The 13,263-nt window shown below is 42.6% G+C and overlaps 1 protein-coding gene across 1 annotated transcript in view; it reads right to left on the minus strand.

Annotated features, from left to right (window-relative positions):
• Positions 1–74: 74 nt before the first annotated feature.
• The window catches only part of neb (nebulin), an 83,134-nt gene continuing 69,945 nt past the window's right edge, over positions 75–13,263 (minus strand). Inside the window, 14 exon segments of the mRNA XM_042319336.1 lie at positions 75–1,104; positions 1,407–1,510; positions 1,752–1,892; positions 6,046–6,138; positions 6,964–7,150; positions 7,384–7,491; positions 7,926–8,018; positions 8,655–8,747; positions 9,351–9,443; positions 9,976–10,068; positions 10,642–10,734; positions 11,260–11,352; positions 11,926–12,018; positions 12,554–12,646. Coding sequence (XP_042175270.1) covers positions 931–1,104; positions 1,407–1,510; positions 1,752–1,892; positions 6,046–6,138; positions 6,964–7,150; positions 7,384–7,491; positions 7,926–8,018; positions 8,655–8,747; positions 9,351–9,443; positions 9,976–10,068; positions 10,642–10,734; positions 11,260–11,352; positions 11,926–12,018; positions 12,554–12,646 — 1,551 coding nt within the window. The 3' untranslated portion in view covers positions 75–930.

Raw genomic sequence — 13,263 nt, forward strand, 5'->3', positions numbered from 1 at the left:
AGGAAATGTATGTAATGTAGCTAAATCAAAGTGAGGAGGCCACAAGATACAGAAATAGGAACACAAGACAGCACTAGTGCAGAGCGTGGTGTGCTTTATTAGCTACTGATTTAATGTATATGACCTCCTTGACCCCCAGACCTAGGTAATTAAAAGAAACAAAACACACATGCAACTATTGGCCAGCCTTCAGGAGGGAAGAGGCTGCTCCTTTACAACTTCAGAACGCACAACTCTTCAGAAACTGGGGTGTGAAACACTCTGAACGTTGTAGATGGAAATACAGTGAATAGAGCTGACACGGTTCCCTATTCTCTGACAAACAAACATTTGTTCTACACAATACATTTCTATCTGAACTTTCTGTAATGTTACATCCTGAACAGACCCATGGTTTAAGGTTAGATCATTGAGGCGATGGCTGATGCCTCGGTAAGGATTAAGGTTAAACAACTTTGTAATTTATTTTCATCAACCCCTTGTAGACTTAGGTGATAATACAACTTTATTCTCTCCATACGTTCACTTTTAAATTGCATGTAGCCCATCTCTTGTGTGAAAGTTAATGTTACAGCTTTAAGAATATTTAACTGATAAATACATTTGCCTGCAATTTACACAATGGGATTTTGTCATATTATTGCGAAACAAGGTCTTGGAAGAGGTTTAACATTCGACAGTAGTCTATATATAGGTATGTTTATTTCTACGTCATCCACGGGGGACAATGAAACGGTGTCAATTTCATGTAGACAATATACTATAGTAGACTAATAGTTACACAGCTACTAAAATCTAATTTTAAGCACTAGTCTACACAAAAGGTTTACGAAGTGACAGATTCAGCCGCAGGTAGGGGCCAATCAGGGAGCCCAGTGGATATCTCGCACACTCTGGAGGAAGGATTGGGGGGATGGGCGGGCCTTGTCTTTAGATAACCTCAACATAATTGGCCGGCAGCATGCCAGTCTTGCCTGAGCGCTGCACGGTGCCGTACATCCAACCTTCATCGATGGCCTGCACGTTTACGATGACATCACCATCCTTAAAGGACACCTCGTCACTGTCGGCAGAGGAGTAGTCATACATGGCACGCACCGTTTTCTGAAAGGGACAAAAAATAGATTTTAGTCATGGTAGCTGATAAAGAAATCAGTGGATGGTTTACTGACATTTTTTTTTAAATCCATTTTTGGAACAAAGTAGTGCACAACATCCCACCAAATGGATTTTGCCAAAAAACTCCCAACACAGGCCTCCTTGTTTTTCTGGCATCTCCCTTCCCAATGTGGAGGCAATAAAATGTCTAAATCTGTTTCACAGTCAGTCAGCAGCCAACAAACAGGACTGGTTGCCATGGTAATGACCTTTTTCCTGTGAGCGTGGTACATGGGTACAGTACTCACCCCGGTGGTGGAGGGGTGGGAGGGGACAGAGGACACTGTGGTCTGCTGGGTGGCTACAGAGGAAGACCTCTGCTGCAGCTCCACGGTCTTGGTGTGTGTGTAGCCTGCAGGAGATAAGACAGTCAAGTCAGCCGTCAAAGTTAGGATGAGGGTTAGTTATGGATACTTCTACCAAAGAGGAGTGGGCACAGGGTACTGACTATACAAAGTATTGATGAGGTTTGAATATATAGGTCTTAAATCCATGTGGACACTTAAACTTCAAGTGGTCCAAAGTGGTTTGGTGGTGTGATATCTAAACTTGGTTGTGAGTGAGCAGAGGAGGACCTACTACAGTAGACCTACCCATAGAGGGGAGAGTGAAGCCGTTGCTGTACAGCGACATGTGGTGTCCTGGGTCCTCAGACACCTCAGACTTCTCATCGCCAACACCACTCATAGCACTGGTAGAGCGGGAGTGCTCCTTGCTGCGTCGCTGGGCTTGGACTGTCAGATAAGGAATGTCATGGGTTGAATAATTTTTGTATTTGTATTTTAAGCTACAGGTAACTGCCACCATAATGGAAACGCGTGAGTAAATGAGGGTTCCGTAGTCCCCGTCACGTAATTGGCCGGCAGCGTGCCAGTCCCCTCCAAGCTCATCACAAACCTGGGGACCCAGGGACTGAACACCTCCCTCTGCAACTGTATCCTGTACTTCCTGACGAGCCGGCCCCAGGCATTGAGGGTAGGCAACAACACCTCTGCCAAGCTGGCCCTCAACACGGGGGCCCCTCAGGGGTGTGTGCTTAGTTCCCTCCTGTACTCCCTGTTCACTCACGACTGCGTGGCTAAGCATGATTCCAACACCATCAAGTTTGCTGACGACAAGAAGGTGGTAGGCCTGATCACCGATGGTGATGAGACCGCCTACAGAGAGGAGGTCAGAGACCTAGCAGTGTGGTGCTGGGACAACAACCTCTCCCTCAATGTCAGTCAGACCAAGGAGCTGAACGTGGATGACAGCAGAAAGAAAGGAGCGCATGCCCACATGGACAGGTCACATTGATCTGGTACTCCTTGTATATAGCTCCACATTGATCTGGTACTGGTACTCCTTGTATATAGCTCCATATTGATCTGGTACTGGTACTCCTTGTATATAGCTCCACATTTGATCTGGTACTGGTACTCCTTGTATACAGCTCCACATTGATCTGGTACTAGTACTCCTTGTATATAGCTCCACATTGATCTGGTACTGGTACTCCTTGTATATAGCTCCACATTGATCTGGTACTGGTACTCCCCGTATATAGCTCCACATTGATCTGGTACTGGTACTCCTTGTTTATAGCTCCACATTGATCTGGTACTAGTACTCCTTGTATATAGCTCCACATTGATCTGGTACTGGTACTCCTTGTATATAGCTCCACATTGATCTGGTACTGGTACTCCTTGTATATAGCTCCACATTTATCTGGTACTGGTAGTCCCTGTATATAGCTCCACATTGATCTGGTACTGGTACTCCTTGTATATAGCTCCACATTAATCTGGTACTGGTACTCCCGTATATAGCTCCACATTGATCTGGTACTATATAGCTCCACATTTATCTGGTACTGGTACTCCTTGTATATAGCTCCACATTGATCTGGTACTGGTACTCCTTGTATATAGCTCCACATTGATCTGGTACTGGTACTCCCGTATATAGCTCCACATTGATCTGGTACTCCCCGTATATAGCTCCACATTGATCTGGTACTCCCCGTATATAGCTCCACATTTATCTGGTACTGGTACTCCTTGTATATAGCTCCACATTGATCTGGTACTGGTACTCCCCGTATATAGCTCCACATTTATCTGGTACTGGTACTCCCCGTATATAGCTCCACATTTATCTGGTACTGGTACCCCAGTATATAGCTCCACATTTATCTGGTACTGGTACTCCCCGTATATAGCTCCACATTTATCTGGTACTGGTACTCCCCGTATATAGCTCCACATTGATCTGATACTGGTATCCCAGTATATAGCTCCACATTTATCTGGTACTGGTACTCCCCGTATATAGCTCCACATTGATCTGGTACTGGTACCCTAGTATATAGCTCCACATTTATCTGGTACTGGTACCCCAGTATATAGCTCCACATTTATCTGGTACTCCCTGTATATAGCTCCACATTTATCTGGTACTCCCTGTATATAGCTCCACATTTATCTGGTACTGGTACTCCCCGTATATTGCTCCACATTGATCTGGTACTGGTACCCCTGTATATAGCTCCACATTTATCTGGTACTCCCTGTATATAGCTCCACATTTATCTGGTACTGGTACTCCCCGTATATAGCTCCACATTGATCTGGTACTGGTACTCCAGTATATAGCTCCACATTGATCTGGTACTGGTACCCCAGTATATAGCTCCACATTGATCTGGTACTCCCTGTATATAGCTCCACATTTATCTGGTACTGGTACTCCCCGTATATAGCTCCACATTGATCTGGTACTGGTACCCCAGTATATAGCTCCACATTGATCTGGTACTGGTACCCCAGTATATAGCTCCACATTGATCCGGTACTCCCTGTATATAGCTCCACATTGATCTGGTATCTGGTACTGGTACTCCCCCAGTATATAGCTCCACATTGATCTGGTACTGGTACCCCAGTATATAGCTCCACATTTATCTGGTACTCCCTGTATATAGCTCCACATTGATCTGGTACTCCTTGTATATAGCTCCACATTGATCTGGTACTCCCTGTATATAGCTCCACATTGATCTGGTACTGGTACCCCTGTATATAGCTCCTCATTTATCTGGTACTCCCTGTATATAGCTCCACATTGATCTGGTACTCCCTGTATATAGCTCCACATTGATCTGGTACTGGTACCCCTGTATATAGCTCCTCATTTATCTGGTACTGGTACCCCTGTATATAGCTCCACATTGATCTGGTACTCCCTGTATATAGCTCCACATTGATCTGGTACTCCCTGTATATAGCTCCACATTGATCTGGTACTCCCTGTATATAGCTCCACATTGATCTGGTACTCCCTGTATATAGCTCCACATTGATCTGGTACTCCCTGTATATAGCTCCACATTGATCTGGTACTCCCTGTATATAGCTCCACATTGATCTGGTACTCCCTGTATATAGCTCCACATTGATCTGGTACTCCCTGTATATAGCTCCACATTGATCTGGTACTCCCTGTATATAGCTCCACATTTATCTGGTACCCCAGTATATAGCTCCACATTGATCTTGTACTCCCTGTATATAGCTCCACATTGATCTGGTACTCCCTGTATATAGCTCCACATTGATCTTGTACTCCCTGTATATAGCTCCACATTTATCTGGTACTCCCTGTATATAGCTCCACATTGATCTGGTACTCCCTGTATATAGCTCCACATTGATCTGGTACTCCCTGTATATAGCTCCACATTGATCTGGTACTCCCTGTATATAGCTCCACATTGATCTGGTACTCCCTGTATATAGCTCCACATTGATCTGGTACTCCCTGTATATAGCTCCACATTGATCTGGTACTCCCTGTATATAGCTCCACATTGATCTGGTACTCCCTGTATATAGCTCCACATTGATCTGGTACTCCCTGTATATAGCTCCACATTGATCTGGTACTGGTACTCCCTGTATATAGCTCCACATTGATCTGGTACTGGTACTCCCTGTATATAGCTCCACATTTATCTGGTACTCCCAGTATATAGCTCCACATTGATCTGGTACTCCCAGTATATAGCTCCATTCTTTTGTGTTTTAATATTTGTATTATTATTTTGTATTATCTGCATCGTTGGGAAGGGTCGTGAACAAGCATTTCACGGGAAAGTCTACACCCGTTGTATTCGGCACGTGACAAATACAAATGGATTAGATTTGGTTCTGGCTGCTCTGTTATGGTGTGGGGTGCATTTCCTGGCATGGTTTATGTCCACTCAACCCCTTATTTATTTTTATTTCACCTTTATTTGGCCAGGTAGGCTAGTTGAGAAGTTCTCATTTACAACTGAGACCTGGCCAAGATAAAGCATAGCAGTTCGAAACATACAACAACACAAAGTTACACATGGAATAAATAGAGAGGGCAAGGTAAACGGCAGTAAATACACAGCCATTCTGAGTGATCGCCTTCAACCTGTGATTAATCATCTCTATCCTGATGGGAGTGGATGACAATGTCCCCATCCACAGGGCACACATGGTCACTGAATGGTTTGATGAGCATGAAAACGATGTAAACCATATGCCATGGCCATCTCAGTCACAAGACCTCAACCCAATTGAACACTTATGGGAGATTCTGGAGTGGCAGTTGAGATAGCGTTTCCCACCACCATCAACAAAACACCAAATTATGGAATAGTTACACATTCCTCCTGACAGGAGTTCAACACAGTTGTAGAATCTATGCCAAGGCGCATTGAAGCCGTTCTGGCTGCTCGTGGTGGCCCAACGACCTAATAAGACACTTTGCTGGTGTTTCCATTATTTTGGCTGTTACCTGTATAACTAATTCATAATTCTTTCATTTATATGATTTCCTGTAATGTAAATCATGTCATGCCCAGACATCTCTCACCTGACATCATGTGCAGACTCCTGGACTGAATGTTGTCCTCAGCAGGGTCATAGTCAAACACAGAGCCGGGATTGGTGCGCCACACGCGTAGATCTGAGGGTGAACAGAAAGAGAGGCTTTAATGGTCTGCTGGGGTTTCCAATACCTGCAATTTTCTTCATTGTCCATGTACGTATTCTGACCCATTCTGCGTTAAAAAGTACATTGTATATCTAGGCCTGGATTTAATCCGACCGCGCTTGTAGATAATGTGGTTTTTAAAGGCAAAGTTAGCGCATTGATTTTAGGTAAAATTCAGTTGGGATTTACCTTAAATGTCAAGCGCGCTGTAGCCAGCGTTGGAAAAAGTACCCAATTGTCATACTTAAGTAAAAGTAAAGACACATTCATAGTAAAAGTCAACAAGTATTTGTTTTTAAATATACTTAAATATCAAAAGTAAATGTAATTTCTCAAATATACTTATGTACAAAAGTAAAAATATTCAAAATTCCTTATATTAAGCAAACCAGACAGCCTCGTTTTAGTTTAGTTTTTGGATAGCCAGGGGCATACTCCAACCCTCAGACATCATTTACAAAAGAAGCATTTGTGTTTAGTGAGTCCGCCAGAACAGAGGCATTAGGGTTGACCGGGGATTTTCTCTTGATAAGTGTGTGAATTGGACAGTTTTCCTGTCCTGCTAAGCATTCAAAATGTAACGAGTACTTTTGGGTGTCAGGAAAATGTATGGAGTAAAAAGTACATAATTTTATTCCACTACATACCTAAATAAAATAAAGTTGTCAAAAACAGATACCCCCAAAAACAACTTAAGTAGTATTTGAAAGTATTTGTACTTTCCACCACTGGCTGTAGCACGGTTTCAGATTGATTCACGGCACTACAGTGGGTGTGTGTGTGTGTTTTATTGGGTACCAGTGACAGTCTCCTGTTCGTGCTCCACGACACGTCTCTTCTCCATCTCGACCACGCGTCTCTGGATGCCACGGTAGTTGATGTCGCTGAACTCCTGGGTGTTCTTCTTCACGCGGTCCATGACAGGGTCCGAGGTAGTGGGAGTGAAGCTGCCCTTAGTCCTTTCAAAGTCCTGGTGGTATCTCACCTGGTGGACACAGCACTGGGATGGTTTCACATTGGTAGGGAAGGAGTAATCAACTTGGTATGGCATGTGTTATTTCATTTTAATAAAGGACTAAGTGGAAAGCCTAGTTCAATTTAAGTGGTATGGTTTAACATTGGGACGAATTATGAAAGTGATACATTTTTGTCTGGCATCAGTTATTACATATAAATGACTTTACAAGCTTAATAACATTATAAAAACCAGAGACTTACTCCAGAAATGTTGCGTTGAGTCTCCTTGACCCGTCTCATCTCAGGTGTGTCCAACACAAAGGCAGCCTTGCCCTGGACCTGCTTACGGAAGCTGTCAGAGTACAACACCTGTGGGATGGCAGAGAGGACAGCAGAGGAACAACGTGAGCACCAGTTAACAAATTGGCCCACTCTGAGAAGGGCTTATTATTGGACCAGATGATATTAGCAGAGAGATTCAAACATTCAGAGTGGGTGTGGATTAAGAGGGTGTGTCCCAATTCATAAGGGGGTTAGGAGTGTGTTTTCCAATCCTTAATGGGGGGTGATGGGAGTGTGAGGGGAACAGGAGGAAGTTGACTAGTTTCAAGAACAAGGGAGAGGGTTAGGGATGATAATACAGACAACACATCACAGCTGGTGGGTGGTATTAAAAGAGATGAGGAGAGTAGAGGCTGACTACTGTAGATCTGATTAATATGGTTAACTAAAGAAGGAGGAGTTAGAGAGGGTTAACGTGGGTTCTAAAGGGGCACACAGGTCATGGAGGATGGCTGGTGTACCGAGCTAATTTGTTCTTGGTTCCGTTTCGCTCTCTCCATCTCTGGAGTGAACACTTGGGGTGTTCCTTTAGCAGAACTGTCCTTATACAACACCTACAGAACAGAAACACAATGCCCCCCAGGGGACCGTAAGACACACTGCAACAACACAGACAGCAATCACACAACCCAACACACACACACTAAAACATCTGCAGCCTCCACAGCATGGCAAGGATGTTAGTTGCCACACTAAAACAGGAGATATAATAACACAAAACTAACACTGCTGTGGAGAGGAGATAAAAACTTTGTGGGAAAGAAGGTTATGGAAAGGGAAAAATGGAAAATCAAAAACACTCAGAACATGAGGGAGCCACATCGTAGAGGGTGTTTTTGGCTGGGGTTGGAATTAAGGGAGAGTCAAAGGTGATTTACTGATGTTGGAAGGTGGATGGATGGATAGATAGGAGGGAGAAGGACGGATGTGTTATATTAGGATTTTTGATTGTTGATGACAGGGGCTGTAGCTCAGGGAGCTCCAGCCTGAACCGATGGGCATCGCTGATGCAGGAAGATAAAAGGAATATATGAGGGTTGATGATGAGGGGTCAGGGGTCAGCAGATAAAGAAGACGGTTTAAGGAGGTGAGGGATGGTCAGGTGAGGGAGGGTCATGCTCAAATGTCAACTAAACCCAGTGAGAAACACAGAAACACGTGTTGGTGGGTTCAATGGTTTCCTCTAGTACCGAGCTGATGTTCTTCTGCATCTCACGGACCCTCTTCACCTCTGGTAGGTCTGAGACGGCTGTGCCCTGCCCCAACGAGTCCTTGTACTTTATCTACACATCAGATCAGCAGCACGGGTCCCATGCAGAGTAGAGGAGATGTCACAATGGACATACACACAGAGAGCAACCGTAAGCCAGAGACAGACAGCAGCTACAAATGGCATTGAACTCATAATGGCACAAAGACAAGAGCAACTACAGAGGAATAAAGCTAGAATGAACACACAGAACACAGCAACAACTTCAGCAACAGCATTTTGGGCCTCACCTCTTAGATGGAAACATGTAATCACAGAGAGTGGTTCCTCTACCAATATATTGTTCAGACATAGTTACATGTTGCCAGAGAACTTGACATTGTAAAATCATCATCTACTTGCTTCATTTTTGGGAAAAATGTATGTTTAACTGGAACAAGCTACATTAGTATCATTACTACATGATATGTTTGATGAGATGGTGATAAAGGCTTGTTTAATAGGGTATCTTTCACAGATAAGTTTTGAGGTGGGGTGAGTTTGGAAAGGGTTGGACAGGGGAATTAAAGAGGGGTTTGAGTTGTACAGGGGCTTGAATAACAGGAGCAGGACAGACAGGAGTATATGGCTGGTAGATGAAAGGTAGGTAGGTGGTTCACACTATAATACTATGTACCGTGCTAATGTGTTGCTGATTGCGTTTAACTCTCTCCATCTCTGGGGTGTCTGACAGAGCTGTCCCTCTTCCCAAATCCTCTTTGTACTGAATCTTTAAACAGTAACACCAGGACAACCAGTCAGAAAGAGGGTTGATTGCCCATTCAAATAATAACAAAGGATATTGTAAACTTATGATGGCCGCCATCAAATGCATGCAAAGGTTTGGGTTACAGTTAAACTACTGTTCTGAAATCTCACAGCACTTCAGTAAAGAAACTGAGTAGAAATAAAATCAAAAGATTTTTAAAAAGTTTGATGAAATTAACAGAAAAAAAAATGAAGAAAACTCTAAGAGCAATTTGTCTGGTAGGACAAAAACAGATTGAAAAACAAAAATTGAAGGGGATGATTCTATTTGGGCCTTTAGTTTGGAGGAAAAAGGATGTTACGTTATTTAGTATTCAGGAGGAAGCGCTAGGCTTCATCTTAGCACACAGAAGTCAAAGGTCAGGAGAATAACCACTGATAGTTTAGGGGGCATTATTTGAGGTCAGTTAGGGGTCTTACGACAGAGAAGGTATGAGTTTTTTGGGAGTTTGTTGGTTGGGAAATTAAGCGGGGCTAGATATAAACTTTAATACCGAGCTGATGTTCTTCTGCATCTCACGAACCCTCTTCACCTCAGGTAGGTCTGAGACGGCTGTTCCCTGACCCAACGAGTCCTTGTACTTTATCTACCATAGGGGTTCCATGAGGAACACAGAGACAAAGCAAGACAGATATAAAGCACAAACATACTGTACATACACACAGCAGCAAAGACGAAGGCCTCACTGAAAACAGTGACAATGCAGCTGGCGTAAAGCACAAGAACGCTCACATGTAGGTAAAACAGTCATGATTGTTAACAGCAGTTAAGTTTACAGCATATACCATTTATAACACTATACACAATGTAGCTGAATAGAAAACTTCTGAGCGAATGAAAGGTCGATATTTGGTTTAGTTTATTACAGATCTTAGATGTAATGAATTATTGTTTTGTTTGATGACTTCTGTTGAGTCTGCTGGGACAATGAACTCTGAGATTAGTATATACTCTGCAGAACGGTGTTGAAAAGGTGGAAATTAAAAATGGTTGCCATTATGTAAAGATTAAACCATTATATGGTCTAGTTTTAAAATTATGGGAACTGTGTTGGTGGTGGTGTGGGGGTCAGCATGGAGCCTATGGCATGGAAGTGTAGCCTGAGTGAAGATGGGTGGAGAGGAGAGGAGAAGAAAAGCAGGGTCACACTACAGTGTACCGTGCTAATGTTTGTCTGATTGCGTTTAACTCTGTCCATCTCTGGGGTGTCTGACAGAGCTGTTCCTCCTCCCAAATCCTCTTTGTACTGAATCTTTAAACAGTAACACAGGGACAACCAGTCAGAAAGAGGGTTGATTGCCCACTTAAATACAAACAAAGGATATTGTAAACTTATGATGGCCGCCATAAAATACATGCAAAGGTTTGGGTTACAGTTAAACTACTGTTCTGAAATCTCACAGCACTACAGTAAAGAAATTGAGAAGAAAAAATGAATGTTTGATGAAATTATTATAAATAAAAATTGGAGAAGAAAAATCTAAATGCAGTTTGTTTGTCTGGTGGGACACAGATTGAAAAACAAGAAAACTAAAAGGGGATGGTTCTATTTGGGCCTTTAGTTTGGAGGAAAAAGGAAGTTACGTTATTTAGCATTCAGGAGGAAGCGCTAGGCTTCATCTTGGCGCACAGAAGTCAAAGGTCAGGAGAATAACCATGGATAGTTTAGGGGGCATAATTTGAGGTCAGTTAGGGGTCATATGACAGAGAAGGTATGAGTTTTTTTGGGAGTTTGTTGGTTGGGAAATTAAGCGGGGCTAGATATAAACTTTAATACCGAGCTGATGTTCTTCTGCATCTCACGAACCCTCTTCACCTCAGGTAGGTCTGAGACGGCTGTTCCCTGACCCAACGAGTCCTTGTACTTTATCTACCATAGGGGTTCCATGAGGAACACAGAGACAAAGCAAGACAGATATAAAGCACACACATACTGTACATACACACAGCAGCAAAGACGAAGGCCTCACTGAAAACAGTGACAATGCAGCTGGCGTAAAGCACAAGAACGCTCACATGTAGGTAAAACAGTCATGATTGTTAACAGCAGTTAAGTTTACAGCATATACCATTTATAACACTATACACAATGTAGCTGAATAGGAAACTTCTGAGCGAATGAAAGGTCGATATTTGGTTTAGTTTATTACAGATCTTAGATGTAATGAATTATTGTTTTGTTTGATGACTTCTGTTGAGTCTGCTGGGACAATGAACTCTGAGATTAGTATATACTCTGCAGAACGGTGTTGAAAAGGTGGAAATTAAAAATGGTTGCCATTATGTAAAGATTAAACCATTATATGGTCTAGTTTTAAAATTATGGGAACTGTGTTGGTGGTGGTGTGGGGGTCAGCATGGAGCCTATGGCATGGAAGTGTAGCCTGAGTGAAGATGGGTGGAGAGGAGAGGAGAAGAAAAGCAGGGTCACACTACAGTGTACCGTGCTAATGTTTGTCTGATTGCGTTTAACTCTGTCCATCTCTGGGGTGTCTGACAGAGCTGTTCCTCCTCCCAAATCCTCTTTGTACTGAATCTTTAAACAGTAACACAGGGACAACCAGTCAGAAAGAGGGTTGATTGCCCACTTAAATACAAACAAAGGATATTGTAAACTTATGATGGCCGCCATAAAATACATGCAAAGGTTTGGGTTACAGTTAAACTACTGTTCTGAAATCCCACAGCACTACAGTAAAGAAACTGAGAATATATATTTTTTAAATTAAAAAGTATGATGAAATTATTTGAAACAAAAATTGGAGAAGAAAAATCTAAATGCAGTTTGTTTGTCTGGTGGGACACAGATTGAAAAACAAGAAAACTAAAAGGAGATGGTTCTATTTGGGCCTTTAGTTTGGAGGAAAAAATGAAGTTATGTTATTTTGTATTCAGGAGGAAGCACTTGGCTTCATCTTGGCGCACAGGAGTCAAAGGTCAGGAGAATAACCACTGATAGTTTAGGGGACATAATTTGAGGTCAGTAAGGGGTCATATGACAGAGAAGGCATGACATTTTTGGGAGTTTGTTGGTTGGGAAATTAGATGGGGCTAGATAGAAACTTTAATACCGAGCTGATGTTCTTCTGCATCTCACGAACCCTCTTCACCTCAGGTAGGTCTGAGACAGCTGTTCCCTGACCCAACGAGTCCTTGTACTTTATCTACCATAGGGGTTCCATGAGGAACACAGAGACAAAGCAAGACAGATATAAAGCACAAACATACTGTACATACACACAGCAGCAAAGACGAAGGCCTCACTGAAAACAGTGACAATGCAGCTGGCGTAAAGCACAAGAACGCTCACATGTAGTCATGATTGTTAACAGCAGTAACAGCAGTTAAGTTTACAGCATACACCGTTTATAACACTATAAACAATGTTCAGTTGAAGTCGGAAGTCTACATACATGTTAGCCAAATACATTTAAACTCAGTTTTTCACAATTCCTGACATTTACTCCTAGTAAAAATTCCCTGTCTTAGGTCAGTTAGTATCACCACTTTATTTTAAGAATGTGAAATGTCAGAATAATAGTAGAGATAATGATTGATTTCAGCTTTTATTTCTTTCATCACATTCCCAGTGGGTCAGAAGTTGACATAAACTCAAATATTATTTGGTAGCATTGCCTTTAAATTGTTTAACTTGGGTCAAATGTTTCAGGTAGCCTTCCACAAGCTTCCCACAATAAGTTGGGTGAATTTTGTCCCATTCCTCCTGACAAAGCTGGTGTAACAAAGTCAGGTTTGTAGGCCTCCTTGCTTGCACATGCTT

Source organism: Oncorhynchus tshawytscha, linkage group LG03 (genome assembly GCF_018296145.1).
Source record: "Oncorhynchus tshawytscha isolate Ot180627B linkage group LG03, Otsh_v2.0, whole genome shotgun sequence".
Taxonomy (NCBI): Eukaryota; Metazoa; Chordata; class Actinopteri; order Salmoniformes; family Salmonidae; genus Oncorhynchus; species Oncorhynchus tshawytscha.